The sequence below is a fragment of the Triturus cristatus genome, chromosome 3_1 (genome assembly GCF_964204655.1).
Source record: "Triturus cristatus chromosome 3_1, aTriCri1.1, whole genome shotgun sequence".
NCBI classification, from domain to species: domain Eukaryota; kingdom Metazoa; phylum Chordata; class Amphibia; order Caudata; family Salamandridae; genus Triturus; species Triturus cristatus.
In genome coordinates, this window is record NC_140583.1 from 309886145 (window position 1) to 309907566 (window position 21422).

Consider the following 21422-nt stretch of genomic DNA (forward strand, 5'->3'; position numbering starts at 1 on the left):
CTTATGGCGAGCAGCACTCACCTCTCCCGAGTGCCATTATCTGTGCCCTATTATGAATTTGAGGCCGAAAACGACCAGGGGTTCTGGCGCAGGGCGTGCTCCAGGCGCCAACAGGTGTGCCTTTGGCACGCTGGCAGCACGCCCGCACCAGCATGCTTTTTATGCCCTGGCTGGAGAAACTAGAATGCTGACCTAGAAACACTGTGGCCCCGCTCTTACAGACAGGGACCACGAGGTCAACAGAACTTAGTGGTGTGGCAAAGCGTGTCCTACTAACAGCCTGTCAGCAAATGCAGAAGTACAGAAGTGCTCAGAGCTCTCCCGCTGCACTGCGCTAGACACGCGGAGTCCCAGAGCGGCCCGTACCTGCTGAGCAGTACCGGGGCCGCCCCTTTAAGCCTAGGAACATTGTCTCTGGTGTTGGAGCCTAGTGGTGTCCAAGTTGACCACGCAGATTGGCTTACCGCATTATTATTGCATTACGAACTGCCTGATTCTTGCATTACGAACCGCATTATTATTGCATTACGGACCGCATTATTGCATTACGAACTGCCTGATTCTTGCATTACGAATCGCATTATTATTGCATTACGAATCGCATTGTTCTTGCATTACGAACTGCCCGATTCTTGCATTAAGGACTGTCTTATTACATTACGAACTGCCTAGCATTGCATGAAGACTGGAGTAGAGATCGTGAATGGCTCATTAATACCGCAAGAACCTACAAGTGATTGCTGGCCTAATAACCGGCCAAGTGAATTATTACGAATACGCAGATGTTAGTTTTCTATCGTTTGGTCTCATCGTATTCCTTTTTTAAAAATACCGCTATTTTTTATGAAACCAGTGTGGTGTCCATTTGTGGTGTTATCAATGTGTTACTGGGAGTGCGGTTGCAAATATTTTACACATTTCCTTGGAGATAAGCCAGGCTGCTTGTGCCAAGCTATCAGGGGGTGTCCCTCCTTACCCACACTAGAAACAAGGGTCCTTATTTGGACTAAGGTACCTACCTCAGCAAACTTGAGACCCCCAGTTCTAACAGGACCGTATAAGATGTTCACTTTCTAGCAGAGCCTAACCTGTATGATCACCTCACATGAATAGGGAAATATTAACTTTCCTTAGACACAAAAGTGTGAATCAGGAACCTGCCTGGACAAGGCTAGAGTGCTGGTGTTACAAAGACTGTGTATTATTTGTTGAGTGCCATATTACATGTATAGATACTACTTCCCTATAAAAGCAAGTATCTGTATAGGCATTCTGTTATTAGGTTTACCGAGCCTGTTTTGAGGCTATGTACACCTTGCATATACCTGCCTCAATGGAAGCCATGGACTGCTCGACCCACAAAATCACTGAGAGTCCAGTACTGATAGGTAGTACTTAGCCCAGTTACTCGGGATTCTTAGTAAGTCGGCCCAAGGACAGGACTATATGGCCTCACCCAGCACAGTTGGGCCTAGTAACTCGTGCTTGCCCGTAGGCTACTGAAATGGGTACCAACAATGTGGGAGGGGCAATAATACCTTCAGCATGTTTCCTTATTGTAATCTTATCCAGTCTTTAGAAAAGAAGGCATTTGAGTGAAGCGTTATGCAATGGCTCAAAAAGTGGCTTATCCCTGCTATCATCAAGTTATGGTTCCACTGACGCACATGGCAAGTATGCGAGGGGAAGAGTCTTTTAGCTCCCTCTAAAAATTTAAAAGCTGGAATAGAAACTGTTCAACCCGATGGACAAAGTATCAAATTATTACTGGCATGAGACGTTCCTGGAAACTTTTTTACATTATGTGTCTTTTCCACTTCAGGGCAGAGCACTTTGCAATTGTTGCCCTATGTCCTTTTAATGGTGTGGTGTTCTACATTAAGTGGCTAAATTCAGCCATCACAGGAACCAGTCAGGTGTAACAGCTGTGTTTGGATGAAACACCTTTCCTTCATGGATTTAGAGTGTCCTTGTGTATTGCTACTTTGACAGAGGCATCTTTTTATATTTGTGTACGGTGGGAAAGCCACGCTTGACATCACCTGTGAGCTATCTATGTAATATTGGATGAAATCAACCTCTCCAAGACTAAGGCCACCAGGGAACCTGGAAGAAGTAGAAGCAAAAATCCCATACCATTTTAGTGGCAATGCATTCCCTAGTGACCGAGGAGGACAGTACAAGGATAAGGACAGGGCATCCTGTGTTTTCAGCTGTTGCATACAGGTCTACCGGTGGTATTCCCCAGTGACAGAATAATGTACAAGGGTCTGTTTTAAACCCCATTTGCAAGAGTAGTTTGCTCAGTCCGGTTGTTTTCTACCCCCTAGTTAAGGTCCTGGGTCGGGTACTTTTATCTAGACTTTGTGGTCTACAGATAACCATATCTTATCGAAAGTCCAATATGGTTTTCGTGAAGGCTTATCAACATCGGATCAATGCCTCAATCTCTACCTTCTGATTTCCAAATATACTGTGGCCCAACTGGGCGCCATGTACTTGGCCTTCTTGGACCTTACGTCCGCATTTGACCGGGTAAACCGGTCTAAGTTGTGGGACATTAACCTCATTGGGAGTAGATCCTTGTATTTTTCATCTACTTGTATCACTCCATGCCCACACATCGGCGGCAGTGAGCGTCTCACACGAGGGAGAACTTTCCAATCATTTTACTTGTATACAAGGGGTGCGCCAAGGGTGCATTTTAGCTCCTTTTTTATTTTCGGTCTATATTAACGGCCTTGAGGCGGCACTCTTGGCCCTCCAGTCCGACTCCCCTAGAGTAAGTAGAAGAGTTTTACCAGGCCTACTCTATGCGGACAAAGCGGTGCTCATGGCCCGGGCCCTGTAGGTCTAACAGACGGTTTTGTGGCATTTATGGACAGGCTGGACCTGTTGGTGAAGTACACCAAGTCCTATGAACTAGTGGTGGGCCCATGGGGGCTCCGGACAAAAAGTTTTAAAACCAGAAATCATTCTTGGAAAGGTCCCGGTCTCTCCCTATTTGGGAGTGCTATTTGATGACAAACTACAGTGGGAAGCCCTCTTAGAAGGGAAGCTGAACAAGTTGAATAAATCCCTGGGAGCCATTACTAGTTTTGCAAGCAGATTGGGTTCATGGGCCCCGGAGGTAATTTTAAAACTGTACACGTTCAAAGGCATCTCAAGAGAAGTATACAGTAGCAAAATCTGGGAGTATGTGCCCCCCACACAGGTTACAGGTGGCGGAAAATTAACTCCTGCGTCAGATCCTACGATTCCCCAAGGTACGCCAGTTTGGTCGGTGCATGAAGAGCTTGGGGTTGGTTTACTGGCGAACCAAGTGGCAATTAAACCCTTAGTGTGCTGGATTAAGATATGGACTTCTGTTCATAAGAATTTAAATTGCACGATTGTATCAGATACCCTGAAATTGTAGCATGGTAACAAAATACCTTGGATTCATTATGTAAAGTAGTCTTTTTTCAGGCTATAGGCAGGCCAGATATCTTTTTTGCACACAACACTAAGTAAGGTGGACATTAAAACCATAAAAGACCTACACCACACATTTTTAACTGCAAACCGTGAAAATCTTGAGCTTAGTAAACCCTCAGTAAGGGCATATGTAATGATAAAATCGGTTCCGGGCATTGAACCATACTTATTGGCCGTAACTCGCGTTTTAGATTTAACCAGCTCCATCATATTTTAGCATCCCCGGTGTGTTTCTTTCACCAGATAGAGGTCCCTGTGGCTGCGATCTTCGATCTTCTCAGGACACGTAACATTTTGTACTATTGTGTAAATATTTTCAATTCCCCCAGAAAACGTTTCCTTGTTCAAAAGTCTGACGTTTAGGCATGCCAAAGTGGCTCTCATGCATTTACAGTTACTACCCAACCCTCTTACACTCTGTGTAGTGTTAAGTTTCTTGTGGGCCGCTTATAGATCTAGACTATTCAGAATTGATTGATTTTGTATAGCTGGTTTTCACTCATTTGTATTGTTTCAAATTTTTATTGCGTATCAGTATGAATGGACTGCTTATTTATTATATAATGTACTGTATCTTTTATGGTTGCCTTGCATCCGAATAAATACAGACACATAAATCCCCAAGATGCAGCTTACAGTTTGTGATGGCTAACCTGCAGATGCTCTATACCTCAAGAGTGGGTCAGAAACGTTTTGTCCTGTCTCTTTAAAGGAAAACATCACAGTTGTGTGGCATGTTAGGTTCAGTATCTGAATTCAGAAGACCTTAAGGGCTAGGTAGACCATATTCAGTGATATTTGGCCACCACCTGGGTAGGCACAGCCCACTTGCGCTCAAATGACTCCTGTGCCCCCACTAACCCACACCCATTATGATGGTCTGTGGTAATGGTGTATTGAATGGCCTACCCTTTAATCTGCTTTAAGAAAGTGGCTCTGTATATACTGCACCAAAGTAAGGTACAGTGTGCACAGAGTCCAACAGTCCCCAGTGGTTTGGCAGAAGTTAAAGTTAGATAGAACCTTACTCTAAAGTGGTAGCTTGGTCAAGCAGTATCAAGAGGACAGTGTAAAGCATTTGATGTACACAGTCAGCAAATGGTCTCACACTCAAGAACTGAACTCTAGGCCAATTGTTTTGTATATTAAAATATACTGTTTTATTTCTAGAACCAAGCAAGCCTGGTACAGGTAAGCATATAAATACTTTGCAGAAGAAATTGTCTTGTTTGAACACAGTTAAGAATTGCAGTATAACTGGTACTGGTTTTGATTATAGGTTTAAGAAAGCAGTTTGCAACACACTGCAGGTATAGTACATTCAATTGAATGGGCTTTTTAATTAAAATGCAGTTAATTACTTTTCAGATTAATTTTCTAACCACAGGACTGGATCTTAGATTCAGCCCTGGGACATTTCCTGAAAATAGGTGAGTAAGGAATATTATTGGATTTCAAACGTTGACACTTAAGACACTTTTCCACATAGAAATCACCAATGTTATTCTATGGGAGGAAAATTCACTTAGCAGATAAGTTACTTTTGTGATCCAGTGCTGGACTCCTAGATTCAGCACTGGGACATCTACTTAAAACAGGTAAGTAATTACGTTTTTGTAGTTTGTACGATTTTTAAAGAATATTCTTGTATTTCAAAAGAGGACACAAACTTTTTTCACACAGATTCACCAATGTTATCCTATGGGAGGAAATTCACTTAACAGGTAAATTATGTTATCGTTATTTTTTCTTACTCCGTGCTGGATCCTGGATTCAGCACTGGGACATTTCTTGAAAACAGAGGAGAAAACGCATTTTGGGTAATCGGCTGATTTTTAAGGAATATTTGCAGTTTTCAAAAGTCGACACTTGGAAACTTTGAGAGAAAAAGTGTCAATGTTATCCTGAGGAAAAACAAATTATCGGTTTCAAGGTAAGTAATTGGTCATTTGAGTTAGGGTTCTGGGGTTAGACTCAGGGGTCTCCTAGGGTCAGTGATGCACTGTTGCACCTCCAGTGGCACTCAGGCGGCCGGGTGCAGAGTGTTGAGGCCCAATGTTATCCTATGGGGGGGGGGGGGGGGGGGGGAGACAGGGAGACTCCGGTTGGTGGCTGCTGGCATGCAGGCCACAGGGTTGTGGGAGCAAAGCTCCAAGGGTTAAGTTCAGGGCACGTTGTGGACCAACTTAGCACCAAAGGGGAACCCTCATCGGCGCTAGGGCAGCCGGGTGCAGTTTTGAGGTCAGATGCCCTGTTGAATTCAATGGCGGGACAAAGAAAAACTGCAGGCTCGGGGCCGAAGATCTTCCAGGAGTGACCACCACTTCGAGGGGTAAGTTGGGATGTAGAGGGATGATTAGGCACCACTGGGTTGGGCACACAAGACCGTGGGGTGTTAGGACGTCGGATTTTCTTACGCGCTCTGGTAGGGGGGGGGGGGGGGGGGGGTCTCGTGGACTGAGGCTGCAGGCGTCGTTTGGAGGCTTGAGGCAGGTCAGGAGTCACCGGATCTCGGGTCAGGATCGCCAGGAGGACCTCCTTGTGGTGTTTGTTCACTCAAACAAAAGCCAGGCTCGGCGGGTGCAGAGTGTGCTGGATTCGCGGTTCCTGGCTGGCACCAGAAGCTGCAGTTAAAACATCTGGTGTTCACGGGAGAAACAGCTTGGAAAGTGAATGTAGGCAGTTCGCCTGGGGGTTTTAAGGTTGCTGGCCGCTGGACACGCCAGGATTTTGCAGGAGCAGGTTCGAGGGTAGACAGGCCTGTAGGGCTGGGGCCAAGTCAGTGGGCATCGTCCTCTTGTTAGCTCTGCACGGCTTCTCGATCTTTTCTTGTGGTTGCTGGATCTGAGGAAGGTAGGTTCCGGGTACCCCTAAAGGCTAAATTTAGGGGTGTTCCAGGTAGGTAAAGGGCAGGGACAAATGGGTCCCCTCCCTGGGGTGGGTACACCCCCCTATTCTGCCACTCTCCAGACCATTGGGTCCCCGTCGCTGGTTGGCTGGGTCCCCCCCATTCTCAAGATGGCGGGGACTCGAGGTTGTGCTTCACCTCGCCTCCCCCCACCTTAGGGGTGGAGTTGGCAGAGGTGGGCACACCTCTCTTCCTCACTTGTTCTTCCCGCCGGTTCTCTCGCCCAAACTGGGTGGTAGAACCAGTGGGGACCAGTTGCTGAAAGCAGCAAATTGTCTGGAGAGGCTCACAAAAGAGACCATGGCTTTAAAGCTTCTGATCCGTGAACCCTGCCCATCCTGGGGGAGGAGGCTTGGCACCTCGTCCCAGGATGTGCATGGTTTCAGGCCCCAGAGAACAGCAGGCTCTCGACCCAGGGGTCCAGTAACAGGTCTGGTGGTGGTAGCCTGTGCAGTCACTCAGTCAGGTCAATGGTAGTTGGTCATTTTTCAGGGGGCATCTCTAAGATGCCCTCTGTGGTGCATTTTACATTAAATCCCACACTGACATCAGTGTGGGTTTAATGTGCTGAGAAGATGGATGATAAACTTCCCAGTCTTCAGTGCAGCCATTATGGTGCTGTGGAGTTCGTAATGATAACCTCCCAGCACCATATACTGTTAACTCTTAATGGCAGCACTGCACTTACAGGGCCCAGGAATGGACCTGGGCACTGTAGGGGTACAGGGCACATGCACCTGTACCCACACAACTGGCATAGGACACCCAGCTAGAGGGGTGACTGATGTATGCCAGGGCAGTGGTTTGTGGGCATGGCACAGGGATGTGTGCCATGTAGTCTGTTTTGTTCTGCACCCAGACACTCAGCCTGCAAAGGCAGTGTGCGCGTGCGGTACAGGGACTCTAAGGGTGGGACAATTGGTGCTGCACCCTTTATGGGGCCTTCTCTGGTCAGTGTCCTGGGTACATGGGGTACCATATAACAGGGACCGACCTGTGGCCAGAGCTGTCAATTGAGCTTTGTTTTGGGGAAACAACAGGCCCTGGTGTCCTGATTGGCAGGGCCCCAGAGCACATCAAGTCAAAGAGCATCAGTAGCCTGGCAACAAAAAAAAAAAGCATTGGCATAGCCAATGAGTCTCGCCTTTGGAACCTTATAAGTATTTAGTTATGCAGTACAATATCCTTGGTGCAACAACATCAACTGTTGCATGGCTAAACACTTATAAGGTCCCAAAGGCGAGACCTATTGGCTATGCCAATGCTTGTTCATGATAGTCTTGTTCTGTTATTAATGGGAAGCTGGAGCTTCAGCAAGGGCTGCTTTTTTGGGCCAGAAACACAGCTTGTGCATTTATGTTTGCGATACTCTTGCGTTTTATCGAGTTTGGTTATGTTAGGTAGTTTTGTTAAGCATTCGAATGCCCATGGGCGTCTTGGCGTTAGCTGTATAGACCGCAAAAGAAATTAAGCCAAATAAATGTTTTTAGCAGTACATGAAAAGCCTGGTTTTTAATGGTTTACTGAATGCCAGCAGATTTGGCATGGATTTAATATGAAGGGGAAGATTGTGCCAGGCTTTTGAGGCTTATATGTTTGGGCAACTGTGTTCTTTGAGGTTTTAGTCAGCTGCCGGGATGCATAGTCTTTTGATAGTACTTAGATTTTATTTTGGAGCATTGCAGGCTTAGGGTCCATCTATGCTCTGGACCTTTAACCTTCAGAATAATCCATAATTTCCAGCTCAGAGAGCCAGCCCAATGGTAGTGTAAAACCCTGCCACTGTGTTCTAAAGTACTGGGCTTGAACAGCGACCAGGAGTAGCAATCTCCAGCTTCAATTATTTTCAGACTAGGTCTTAACACTACCCCGAAAATATTCCCCAAAACCTCAATCCAACATTAGTCTCGGATGCTTTCAACGGCTTCTGTTCTCTTGCTGAACTTTGAGCACCTTCTCTGGGAGATCTTTGTGCACCACCTAACTCAACAGCAGATAAATGCTATCCAAAATGGTGAACACCAAGGGAGAACTATGAGCTTAATTAGACATCATACTCTGGCTCCACCCATCAAGAGCAGGAAGTTTTGCATACAAACATTTCCTGACTCAACCACTGAATGGCAGAATCATACAGCATGACAATCAAGAAGAGATTTCTTGTAACAAAATCACTTACGCAGAGCCCATGGATTCAAATTCAGTCTAGCCACAGGAATTAAGACAGCACCAGAATTTGAGTTTTGCACCCAATTTTATTTGAAACACTGATACAAAGACTGTTAAATAGCTCCCCTGGGCTGTTTAAAGTTCATCCCCACAGTTGGCTGTGTGACTTGCAGATTGGACAGACCACCATAATCCTGAAAAAAGAGAAGAGCATGGATTAGATCACAGAATAACTCGATTGAGAAAAGCAGTTTAAAAAAAAAAAAAAAAAAAAAAAAAAAAAAAAAAGGACAGAGGTTCTGTAATTTCTTTTTAACAGTTCAAACAACGTTTAAAATGTACTGTATTTGAAATATCGCCATCGTGCTAAGAAACTCATCCTGATTTTATTGCGTCTATTCTATTGCAATAACTTAATCAGGATGATTACAAAAAGTACTAGGGGTATGTAAAAAGATAGGATACTTATGAGTGGCAGAAGATTCATATTGAAGACTGGGTTCTAATTCGTATGATGGTAAAGGCTAGTGACTTATGGTGCGTTTTACTGAGAACACCAGAAAAGGTCAAATTATGTACACAACAACTTGACGTGATCTGCTGTGCATTAACCTATAGTAATTGTATGCAACACATATTTGACTCAAACGGGGACAAACCCTTATCCAACCACCAGATGACAGGATACTGCCAAGAAAACTGACACTAATGATTAAAAACATTTATTACCAGGACAGGCTATCTAAGAGACACTTGCCAGATGCTGCACTGCTCCAGGAGACACATCTAATCGGTAACTCCTGTAAAGCGCTTAATAGATGGGGTTACGTAATGGCGGCACACGCCGGCTTCACATCAGGGTCCCGAGGGGTGGGTATCCTTCTCAGGCGCACCTTTCCCTTCAGTGTACAACACACGTGGGCCGATACGTTGGGCCGCTTGGCAGCGGTCTTGGGGAGGTGCGCACACTCGCATTAGTGGCGGCTTACATCCCCGCAGGTCTCCAGGTACAATCATATAAGGATTTTGGTACACTTCTTCTCTCCCTGCCTGAGGGGCATCTCGTGATTGGGGGAGATTTTAACTCTGTTGCAACCGGGGTGTTGGACAGACAACCACCGCGGAACATCGGCACAGGGCAACAATGGCTCCCCAACTTTGAGGCGTTTGGCCTAATGGACGTTTGGAGGCGGCGCCACCCGAGGCGGCGCCACCCCACTTTGCGGGAATACACGTTTTTTTCGGGATCGCACCATACCCTCTTGAGGATTGACTACGTGCTCGCGCCCCTTCAAGATGACGTAACCACGCATGAAATCAAGCATTTAGCGAGGGGTGTCTCGGACCACTCCCCCACATGGGTTCACCTCACTATAGGAGAGAAGAAAGTTGGCTGTGTCGTGCCGATAAATCCCTGGTACCTAAACGATCAAGATACCAAATCCACGCTGGTGCGTGCAATTGATCAATATTTCTTAGACAAAGATACAGTGAACTCCCCCACTACTCTGTGGGAAGCGTTTAAGACGGTCCTACGGGGACACGCCATATCAGCCATGGCGGGAAGGCGCAAAGACAAAGAAAAGCAACTGGTTGAGATCGAACGCGACCTCCGCCTGGAGGAGAGGGCGGGGCACGACGTGGACCCAGCCATATCTCACCAACTGCAAATAAAAGCGGCAGAGTATAAAGCAATTGCGACTGATGCTGCGAAAACCCTTGCGAGAGACAGACGGGTGGCTATATGACCAGGGAGACAAAGCGGGTAAAACGATAGCCTGGTTGGACAAAAAAGAGAGGGCGCAAAGAGTGGTATCGGAACTAAAAAGTAGTGCGGGGGGGCTCTCACTGAAACTCACGATATAGCCAGAGAGTTCACAACGCACTTCGAGAAAGTGTATCTTAGGGCCTCGGCACTCACGGAAGAAGACTTTTGACTTCTTAGCAGATATCCATCTACCGGTCCTCTCTGGGCACGATTGTGAAGCCTTGGAGAATGCTCTCACAAATGACGAATTAGCTAAAGCGATAAGAGATCTCCGCACAGGCAAGGCGCTGGGCCCCAATGGCCTTCCCCTTGAATTATACAAGCTTAAGCCAGATAGAATGGCGCCCTACCTGAAAAGTATGTACGAGGACAGCAGGAAAAAGGGGAAACTGCCAAGAGACCAATGTATAGCTACGCTGGTTACCATTCCCAAGGAAGGGAGGCCAAAAGATGAATGCACCTCGTACAGACCGATTTCCCTGTTAAACGCAGAACCCAAGATACTCACCAAGCTTCTGGCCAATAGACTTCGGCTGGTTATATCCAAGCTGGTACATCCAGACCAATCGGGCTTAATGCCTCACCGAAATACGGACCTTAATCTGCAGCGTCTCCATGGGGTGCTGGGGCGCTGCTCCAGCATCCAGCAAGACGCGATAGTGGTCTCATTGGATGCAACTATGGCGTTCGATACTTTGGAATGGGCATACCTAATTGCAGTCCTTAAAAAGATGGGCTTCGGCCCTAATTTTATAGGGTGGGTGCAGCTTCTATATGTGGAGCCGCTGGCCCAAGTGGCGGTCAACAACAAAATCTGACGTGTTCACACTGGGAAGGGGGACCAGACAGGGGTGTCCACTCTCGCCACTTTTATTCGCACTCTCCCTTGAATCACTCGCAGCCTGGACACGAAGGGATGCTTCAGTCCGGGGACTTCGATGGACCGATGGATGGGAGGACCAGATCTCACTATATGCCGACGACATCCTTCTCCATCTTGCCTCCCCTTCGCGATCACGGAGGGTGGTGTTAGACATCTTTGCCAGTTTTGGAAGAAACTTGGGCTTTCAAATTAACTGGAGCAAGTCATTGCTGTATGTCCTCCATGGGAAGGCCCCTTCCTTGACCGGGAACTGCCCAATCCAGATAGCGGCCGAGGGATTCAAATACCTCGGCGTATTCGTCACCACAGATGCCAGGATACGGTATGAGAGGAACCTCCTCCCGCCCATGCAGCGGTTTAGACAGGACACCAGCACATGGAAAAAACACTACCCCCGTCTCTCCTTGGGCGGGCAGCGCTTTTCAAAATGATGGCATTGCCCCGCTTTCTATACGCCCTTCAGAATTACCCTGACCCAGTCCCACACGTTTTCTTTAAAGATGTCGAAGCCCTGCAAAGGGACTTACTATGGGACGGGAAACCGCACATAGCACTCCGGAAGTTAATTCTTGGATGGTATGACGGGGGTATTGCCCTTCCTGACATCAAAAAGTACTATTGGGCAGCGCAACTATCCGTCATAAACCAATGTATGTACAGAAGCGGGGACGATCCAGCCTACTGTACGGATAGATGGCTGCTACCGGGAGGAGACTTTACAAGAGCACTTTACTCTAGGCTGGCTAAATTTCCGCTTACTGGACCCACCAGACACACGGTGCAACTATGGCATGTGGTTAACCGGAACCTGGGATGGGCCAACAGACTCACGCTCGCGACTCCCCTCTGGGACTCTGAACACTAGGGCGTACTAAAGGGTTCGACAAGTGGGACCTCATAGGTATCTCATATCAGGGACCTCTGGGGGCACAATGGGGTGGTGTCCTTCACCTCGCAACAACAAACGCACGAGATGGCCGACGTGGAATATTTTAGGTACGCGCAAATCAGACACTCCCTCCAGGCTAACCTTCCAGCTGGAACGAAACTACCAGAATCTTCTCTCGAGGATAGATTGCTTGACGGACACTTCCCAGACAGAAGCATATCCCTCACATACAAAAAAACTCTTCCATCATACTCCAGACCCTTTGCGGGCACTTAGGGAGAGATGGGGGAGGGACGGTCTGGAAATTGATGACGAGGAGTGGCAAGAAGCACTCTCCTCCCCTAGAGAAGTCGCCATTTCGGCGAAATTGAGGTCGATACAACAAAAAAATTGTACACAGGGTCTACCTCTCGGGCGGCAGCAAATGCTCATGGGTAGAAGTGAAGATGGAATGTGTAAGACGGTGCGGACTGGAGGGTACCTTCCTGCATGTAATCTGGGAGTGTCCGCTGATACAGAAATACGGGAGAAAAATACTCGAATGCATGAGTGTGGTCTGGGGGGTTTACCCTTCGGCTGGATGTTAAAAGATGCCTTTTGAATATCTGGAAGCCCACAGACTTGAATTTAAAAGGGAGGCTCTGGGTGACACTTGGGCAGATGGCCGCCAAGCGAAATATAGCGCGACTCTGGGGGGCTGCAGCACCACCGACGGTAAAAGGATGGAAGAGAATATGGATTGGTGTATGGCAAGGGAGAAAACTGTGTACGTTGCCCGTTGATGCCCCCGGAAGTGGATAGCAATCTGGACTAAGTGGAATGTGTATCGGGGAGTGTGCGAACCCCCCAATGTTCCTTTCCTTGACGAACAATTGATTATTTGAAACCAACTACATGTTACATTGTTGTAAATTTCGAAAACATGATAAGCAATACCACTGCTTGTAAATGACACGGTACCCTGTAATGTGAAACCGATTTGTACGACATGACCTTTTTTGATGTTCAATAAAAAGAATTAACAAAAAAAAAAAAAAAATCCGACCACACACTTGTGTGGCCTAAAGCATGCGGTTACGCGCACAGAAGCCATCTGGCTTTCCTCTCGCACAGGCGCCATCTGGCTTTCCTCTCTTGTTCTCTTTATCTTGGTTTCAATCGCGGCACTTGTGCTTTAACTGTAAAGATCTTAAGCTAAAGCGCGGTGCCACGACAGCTCAAAAAGTAAAGTAATAGAAAAAACATTTGTTTCAATATCTTTACTTTTGGACCATTCGCAGCAACCACTTTAGCTTAAGATCTTTACAGTTGAAGCGCAAGTGCGGCGATAAAACCAAAGTATATAAATAGAAGGAAAAAAAAAGTGGGTCTGCCATTTTTCACTTTATTTATTTTGCTTTCAATCGCGGCACTTGGCCTTTGGCTGTAAACATCTCAAGCTAAAGCGCGGGTGCCACGATTGCTTCAAAAGTAAAGAAATAGGGAAAAAAAATTGTTTTCTATTCCTTTACTTTTGAAGCAATCAGGGCTCCCGCGCTTTTGCTTAAGATGTTTACAGTTCAAGCACGATTCTTCGATTGCACCCGGACAGCAACTTGTGAACTTAGTCACCTTTGCTTACCGGTGGCCTCGCACAGTACTATCAACTTTTAACTCCTCAGCATTGCCTATCAGCAGCACTTTGACTAGTATGTGCACTTATCATTCAAGACTTGTGCTTTCTGGATGGATTGTAATGGGGTAGGGGTACGGCGCAAATGAAGTGCAAGGCACCATAAATCCCTCAGACTGTCTGTAACCAGCCATCCTGTCTCCCTTCAAGTACATAATACCTGGCACTGACACAGCGAAACAACCTTACAACATAACCAGGTTGGCGTGGATAAAAAACACCATTAATGCACTTTGTAGGGGAGGGTTTGTGGAGGTGACAACAAAACATGCAATGGTGCGTTATTGCAAGGCAACAAGGCCTGCAGTGGTTGAGAACAAGAGTTTGCACGCCGCACTTGCTACAAAATTTTTAATTTACCCCCACGCCTTCGCCAGACCACCAGTTTGCAGAATTCTTGAAAGTTTCATGTATAATCCGGGGTCACAGGAATTGTGCGCTTCTGTGGCCGCGGCATTTTAGGTATAATTGTGGGCTTGCCGCATATTCCACATAATCCATTATTTTCTACATATTCTTCAGAATTTACCCCAAAAATGTTTCTAGCCCAAACTGATCAAAAGTTGCTAAAATTGCAAGGACTCATGTTTCCATGCAATGGAAGGCTCTTGGCAGAGGTTGATTGGTCACCTTTCAGTTGCCAATTGTTTTATGTGGGTGTTAAAATCGGTGAAACATTTTGGCAGAGACCGCTACTGTGTAAAATAAAGTAATACTGTCACAAAGTGTGGCGCATTACGCCGCATAATTTAGTCCACCCTGACACAATTTGATCATGCCACAAGCCGCATAATTCTAGTGCACGGATCATACCCAAAACGAATTTTCGGCATTGGGGGCAATGTCCTATCGAACACGCACAACCCTTGAGGTATTCGTACACTTTAGGACCAATGTCAGTGGTCCAATGAACACGCGCACTGAGTGCAATAAAAATGTGGGCGCTAAAATGAGAACTTAAACGATCTCAGGATGAAACACTGATCCAATTTACCAGAGTCCCGCTGGTTGTGCTAAGGGGTGTACACTGGCCGTGCACCTCAGAGGTTCCAAACCCGTGGGATACATTTAAGACTTCAGCGCCACGGAGCACAACGGAATATCAATCCGTCAACGGACTTAAATTATTTTAATGACAATGGCTTGGCGCTGCCTTGCTAAAGGCTTTAAATAGCAGGCGCGACTATTACTAGGTTTAATTATACACGTGAGAACTGTGGAAAGGTACCTGCAGGTTTAATTGGGGCGCAAACAGTTTGCAGATTCGAACCGCAACAATAAAATGGCCCTAGGCGATTTTGGGTCCTGAATCTAGGTTTACATCCCCTTCGGGCCAGTATCGGTTACCTATCGGGGTAGACTCAGAGGGAGGATTGTCATTTATAAGTGCTCGCAAAATTATCTCTGCCCACGTTGTCTAAAATACATTTTATTACACTTTGTTACATGCCCAAAATCCGGGGAGCTCGGTTAATTAATTCCCCATGCGTTGTTGGACAAGTTACAATAGACAGCACAGAGGCTTCATCTTTTAAATGCATCAAATGCCACCGGGGTAGACGTGATGCACTCATACACCAAAAACACTTCTTTAGTTGGCCCTTTTCGTGTTATATTTAAGACATTTGAATATTTCTTAGTATTTTCTATTGGGTTTCGTCTTCGGTATTAGTTGTATCCCTTTGGGTAATTGAATATGTGAACTAGCAATGCTCTTCTTAATAAAATGCAGTAAATTATCCAACAATCCTCTATATAGCGTTTGTCAGTAGTTCCAGAAAAACCTAAAACATGTAAAAGAGCGAGGACTGGTCTGCATGGAGGAATTAAATATATATATATATATCTATATATCTATATATATCTATATATATCTATATATATCTATATATATCTATATATATCTATATATATCTATATATATCTATATATATCTATATATATCTATATATATATATTTTTTTTTTTCTTCAAAGATGCCCATGCAATGAGAGGCGCACTCCTCCAGCTGTTGGTTAACAAACCCTTTATTTAAATGAAACAGCGCTGCAAATTCGAATTTTGTATCCATGTGGCCTGACGCGTTTCAAAGCAGTCGTGCTTCTTCCTCAGAGGCCGTTTGTCAGCACATCAAGTTCAGGGTCCCACAACTCCTAGCGTTTCTGCATGCATTTATTGGCCTCAGGTGTGCCTCTTCTAGTAGTTTTCGCCATGCACGCTGGGACTTGTGGTCTCAATACCCCCATTAAACACCTCCAGTGGCTGTGTGCTTGGCAAACCAGTAATGGATTACTCATCGCCCTCCAGTTAGCGTCGGATTTGAAGTTCTGTTCCTTGCTCTAGTAACAGCTGCGCCGTCGCTGAACCAGACAATGCCGGTAAGACGATCCCCAGCACAGTGTAGGGGGCGGTGCGATCTCTCCGCGGCTGGACTTGCCGCGTAGAATTTTCTTCAAAGATGCCCATGCAATGAGAGGGGCACTCCTCCAGCTGTTGGTTAACAAACCCTTTATTTAAATGAAACAGCGCTGCAAATTCGAATTTTGTATCCATGTGGCCTGACGCGTTTCAAAGCAGTCGTGCTTCTTCCTCAGAGGCCGTTTGTCAGCACATCAAGTTCAGGGTCCCACAACTCCTAGCGTTTCTGCATGCATTTATTGGCCTCAGGTGTGCCTCTTCTAGTAGTTTTCGCCATGCACGCTGGGACTTGTGGTCTCAATACCCCCATTAAACACCTCCAGTGGCTGTGTGCTTGGCAAACCAGTAATGGATTACTCATCGCCCTCCAGTTAGCGTCGGATTTGAAGTTCTGTTCCTTGCTCTAGTAACAGCTGCGCCGTCGCTGAACCAGACAATGCCGGTAAGACGATCCCCAGCACAGTGTAGGGGGCGGTGCGATCTCTCCGCGGCTGGACTTGCCGCGTAGAATTTTCTTCAAAGATGCCCATGCAATGAGAGGCGCACTCCTCCAGCTGTTGGTTAACAAACCCTTTATTTAAATGAAACAGCGCTGCAAATTCGAATTTTGTATCCATGTGGCCTGACGCGTTTCAAAGCAGTCGTGCTTCTTCCTCAGAGGCCGTTTGTCAGCACATCAAGTTCAGGGTCCCACAACTCCTAGCGTTTCTGCATGCATTTATTGGCCTCAGGTGTGCCTCTTCTAGTAGTTTTCGCCATGCACGCTGGGACTTGTGGTCTCAATACCCCCATTAAACACCTCCAGTGGCTGTGTGCTTGGCAAACCAGTAATGGATTACTCATCGCCCTCCAGTTAGCGTCGGATTTGAAGTTCTGTTCCTTGCTCTAGTAACAGCTGCGCCGTCGCTGAACCAGACAATGCCGGTAAGACGATCCCCAGCACAGTGTAGGGGGCGGTGCGATCTCTCCGCGGCTGGACTTGCCGCGTAGAATTTTCTTCAAAGATGCCCATGCAATGAGAGGCGCACTCCTCCAGCTGTTGGTTAACAAACCCTTTATTTAAATGAAACAGCGCTGCAAATTCGAATTTTGTATCCATGTGGCCTGACGCGTTTCAAAGCAGTCGTGCTTCTTCCTCAGAGGCCGTTTGTCAGCACATCAAGTTCAGGGTCCCACAACTCCTAGCGTTTCTGCATGCATTTATTGGCCTCAGGTGTGCCTCTTCTAGTAGTTTTCGCCATGCACGCTGGGACTTGTGGTCTCAATACCCCCATTAAACACCTCCAGTGGCTGTGTGCTTGTTAGTCCACAAATTAATTGTGAAGCACAAAAGCCACTGGAGGCTAACAAGCGGGTACCGTACCACAAGTCCCAGCGTGCACCTCAAAAAAATTGGACACACCGGAGGTCGATATAAATGGTGCAGTGACGTAAGGAACTGTGGAAACCCAAAATGGTGTGCTGACAATATGCCTCTGAGGAAGGAGCACGATGGCTCCGAAATGCATTAGGCAAGTGGACACGATCAGTCGGATTTGCACTCCTGTTTTTTGAAAATAAAGGGTATGAAACCTACAGCTGGTGGAGTGCGTTTCTTGATGCAGGGCGACTTTGAAAGGAATATATATATATATATATATATATATATATATATATATATATATATATATATATATAATCATTTACGTGAGTGACACTCATTTCGTTTTATACATGGCGTTCATGTGTCATTGCATTGAATATAATGTTGGATATTTAAATTTTTTTTTATTACCACATTTAATTACCACAACCTGTATCAAAAAGAACATGCCTCCAAATGCCCATCCTGGGAACAAACACCCGGGTAATCTCAGTAGTCGCAGGAGAAGGCCATGGCTTGGGGTACAAATGCAGATGTGCCGTGTCTGCCTCCCAGAGATCTTCAGCAGAGGAATATCCTGGGTGTCGGGTGCCCCAATGCAAGAAAGGAAAGTGGTCCCCAGGTGGGTATTAAAATACATATGTGGCACCGGCTGCCCATTCTACCTGGCTTTTACTCCTTTTCTCCATCCATCTCTCCCCTCTTTCATAACCCCCCCCCCCATTTCTCTTTCGTGTTTCTCACTTGGTTTCATTTCCTTTTTTGTGCCCCTCCAGACACCCCTGTTTCTGGCCAATTAAGTTTCCTCCTTATATCATTTGTTTCTTGCTTATTCTTACCTCCATCTCACTTTGTCACTTCTTCTCGTATTTGCTTTTCATCCTCTCATTTTTAGGTCTCGCCTTGGCAGCGCACGCGCTGCATGCGCTGTCTCAGCGAGACCTAAAGTAATCTCTATGTTGGCAAGCAGCCAGTAGTTTCTCCAGCTGCTTGCCATAGACTTAGTGTTTTCACTTTTCTTACATTTGTTTTCATTGGCCCACCTGACTTCCGTGTAGTCCAGAAGCAGCGGCCACCAACTACAGTTTTAGGAAGCACTGTTCGGACTTTGTCTTGCGCATCGCTGCCTGACCTAAACATAGCAGCGGCGCATGCAGCCGGTGAGCGCAAGGGGTGGGCAGCGCATGCGGCTTGTCCTTTATTTCTCCCTCGATTGTTTTTTAGCAAAAGGCGCGGTGCACGTGTTCGGACATCTAGATTTCAAGATTGTGGTAGAAGCCGCTGACGTGCCTCCATTCACCGTGGTGCTCCTGGCGCCATCTCGGCAGTAAAAGGCAGCATGGACCAGCAACATAAGCCAGGTAAGGGACTCCAACAGCTGTGCTATAGACAGATACATTGGCAACTGCTCAATGTGTTTTAGTGTAGGGCAGTGGCAGGCATGAACGGAAATGTGCCAGTGCTTTAGGTATTCTCTCACTCCACTCTGCTGCTTGGTCTTGACCCTTTGCTCAGAGGCCGCACTCCAAGACAGCAGAGGCGGCGCAGTGTTTCCTTCTTACACCGCCGAACACACATTGTAGAGCCACCAGAAGTCCTCTGCCCTCGTTGCCTCGAGCCGGGATAAGCATAGAACTCGACATTTAATGCGCAGCTCATGCAGACCAAGATCTTAAGTTATTTTATAAAATGTACAGAGCACGTAGCTGTCCCAGAAACGGGGCTTCCCAGCGCTAGTCCAGAAAGAAAAACATGCATTTGCAATGCAATAGGTCTCGCATTTACACGAGTTTGAGCTATTCACATCGCAAATAACTGCCTTTTATTTTTGTTTTAGTTTTTAAAACTAAACTAAAAAAGTCATTGTCATTTACAATGCCAATAGCATACTCGTGTAAATGCGAGACCTATTGCATTGCAAATGCTTGTCTTTCACTTCTTTCCTCTCAGTTTCACACTTATTCTTGTAGCACGCCCGCCCCTCAAGAGTTAACACGAAGCAGACCCCAAACATGCATGGAGTCTATACGATTCTGCCAGGCAGCTTTTAAAATAACTGAAACAGCCGGCTGACCCGGTACCACTGCACCAGATGCCCCGATGGCAGTGTCTCTCCTACTAGTGAGCAGAGCCGACCCTCTCTTCAGGCATGTGCAGCACCGAGAGCCACTTGTTGGCAGCCCGTGCAGAGCGCCGACTGATACACCGTCGTTTGCAGAGAAGGCAGGACTGGTGTCGTTGAACTGTTCTATCTCCTAGGATCCACGGCTCGCAACACTGGCCTTTTCTGACCCTTGACACGGGCACTTGTCCCGAGTCAGCACTGCTTCAGCAACAACTACAACGAGCTGAAGACCAAAATGCAGAGAGCGGTTAGTGGATCTTTCAGTGTTTACTGACCCGGACCCAGGGGGCCAAATCAACACAGACCAGTGTACCGGGTGAAAAAAGCCACATTTAAGTCTCCACAGATGCATTGATCACAGCTATAACATTACAGTAAGAAAAACTAAACAAGCATTGGCATAGCCAATAGGTCTCGCTTTTGGGACCTTATAAGTATTTCGTTATGCAGCACAATATCCTTGGTGAAACATCAACTGTTGCATGACTAAACACTTATAAGGTACTAAAGGCGAGAACTATTCGCTATGCCAATGCTTGTTTGTTCTGTTTTCATCTAGTACTGTTTCGGTCTTAAATGAAGTTTCCATTTGAAGACTTTTAATAGATAGCAAAGACGGTATGTGTCCTTATGACTTTGCCATGGAACTTCATGTTTAGCTGAGGGTGCAGAGGACTTGCAGATTGATACCGATCCATTCTACGATACATTGTTAGACTCTCCTTTTGTGCTCAAACATGATGCTAATAATTATTTTGTGATTTTCGGTCTGCAAGTAGTATTCATGAATTTGAAACCCCAACGAGAATAAATATAAATCTGAAAGATCAAGCAAATGGAGGCTGTGAAATAACATGTTATGGTGCAAATTAAAGCTGGTTATATCACGATACAGTGACTATGGATATGGCCAACAGTGATTGCATTGCGCCTACTAGCACGAGAGAGATATACATACATATATACACACACATACATTTGTCCCTCACTTGTTCTGTCACTAGTTTTGTGCAACTTTTTGATCTTCATGCGTTTAGTAGAATTGTTTTTTCCGTTGAAAAATTATTTTCAAATGTTATCCCCTTTTCCTTTGCATATTTGTTTTAATGTCATCCGTTTATCCCAAAAAAGTTGGAATTTTCAAATGAAACTTATTTGGTTAGAAAACGGAAGTGTATATTTGACTCCACAGTCCGCCTTTCCCGCATAAACATTGCAATATTATTTGAGTTCTCACTCTAGTAATCTTCACTCTTAAATACGGAAGTGGAATGGTAGGTTCCTGTTCCGCGGTCCGTATTTCCGTTTTAAGCGCTCTAGTCTCTTTTCGGCTGATTATTTAAAGATGTATGAGATTAAGTGCCCGTGCTGACGTTTTTTACGAATCAAATTTGCGGCGTCGAGATGAAGGAAAAAGATACGTGGGGTGCAATTGCATTCTATTTGGAAAGCGGCTTGCATATACTGCCTTATTAGTTACCTTGAAATGTTATACTGTTGCTAGTCAGATTGGGTAAACCACGAAGTAGTTTAAATATTTTTGTAACAGATTTGCGTGTTAAGTCAATAGGTACTTTTTGTTCTATTCAGTGGCTCGGTACACGAGTTGCTGAGCAGTTTAACCCCTTCAGTGCCACGCCCTTTCCCCCTCCTGTGCCGGGCGTTGCATTAGTGGGTGGGGTCCATGACGAGAGTCTCGTCATGGGCACAGCGCAACCGTGCTCCATGACGAGACTATCTCGTCATGGGC

The 21422-nt window shown here is 46.1% G+C and overlaps 1 protein-coding gene across 1 annotated transcript in view; it reads right to left on the reverse strand.

Moving 5' to 3' along the window:
* Positions 1 to 8620: 8620 nt before the first annotated feature.
* Positions 8621 to 21422, reverse strand: part of RPS17 (ribosomal protein S17) — a 38498-nt gene continuing 25696 nt past the window's right edge. Inside the window, exon 5 of the mRNA XM_085643998.1 lies at positions 8621 to 8748. Within this exon, the coding sequence (XP_085500124.1) occupies positions 8668 to 8748 (81 nt within the window). The 3' untranslated portion in view covers positions 8621 to 8667. The remainder of the gene's footprint in view (positions 8749 to 21422) is intronic.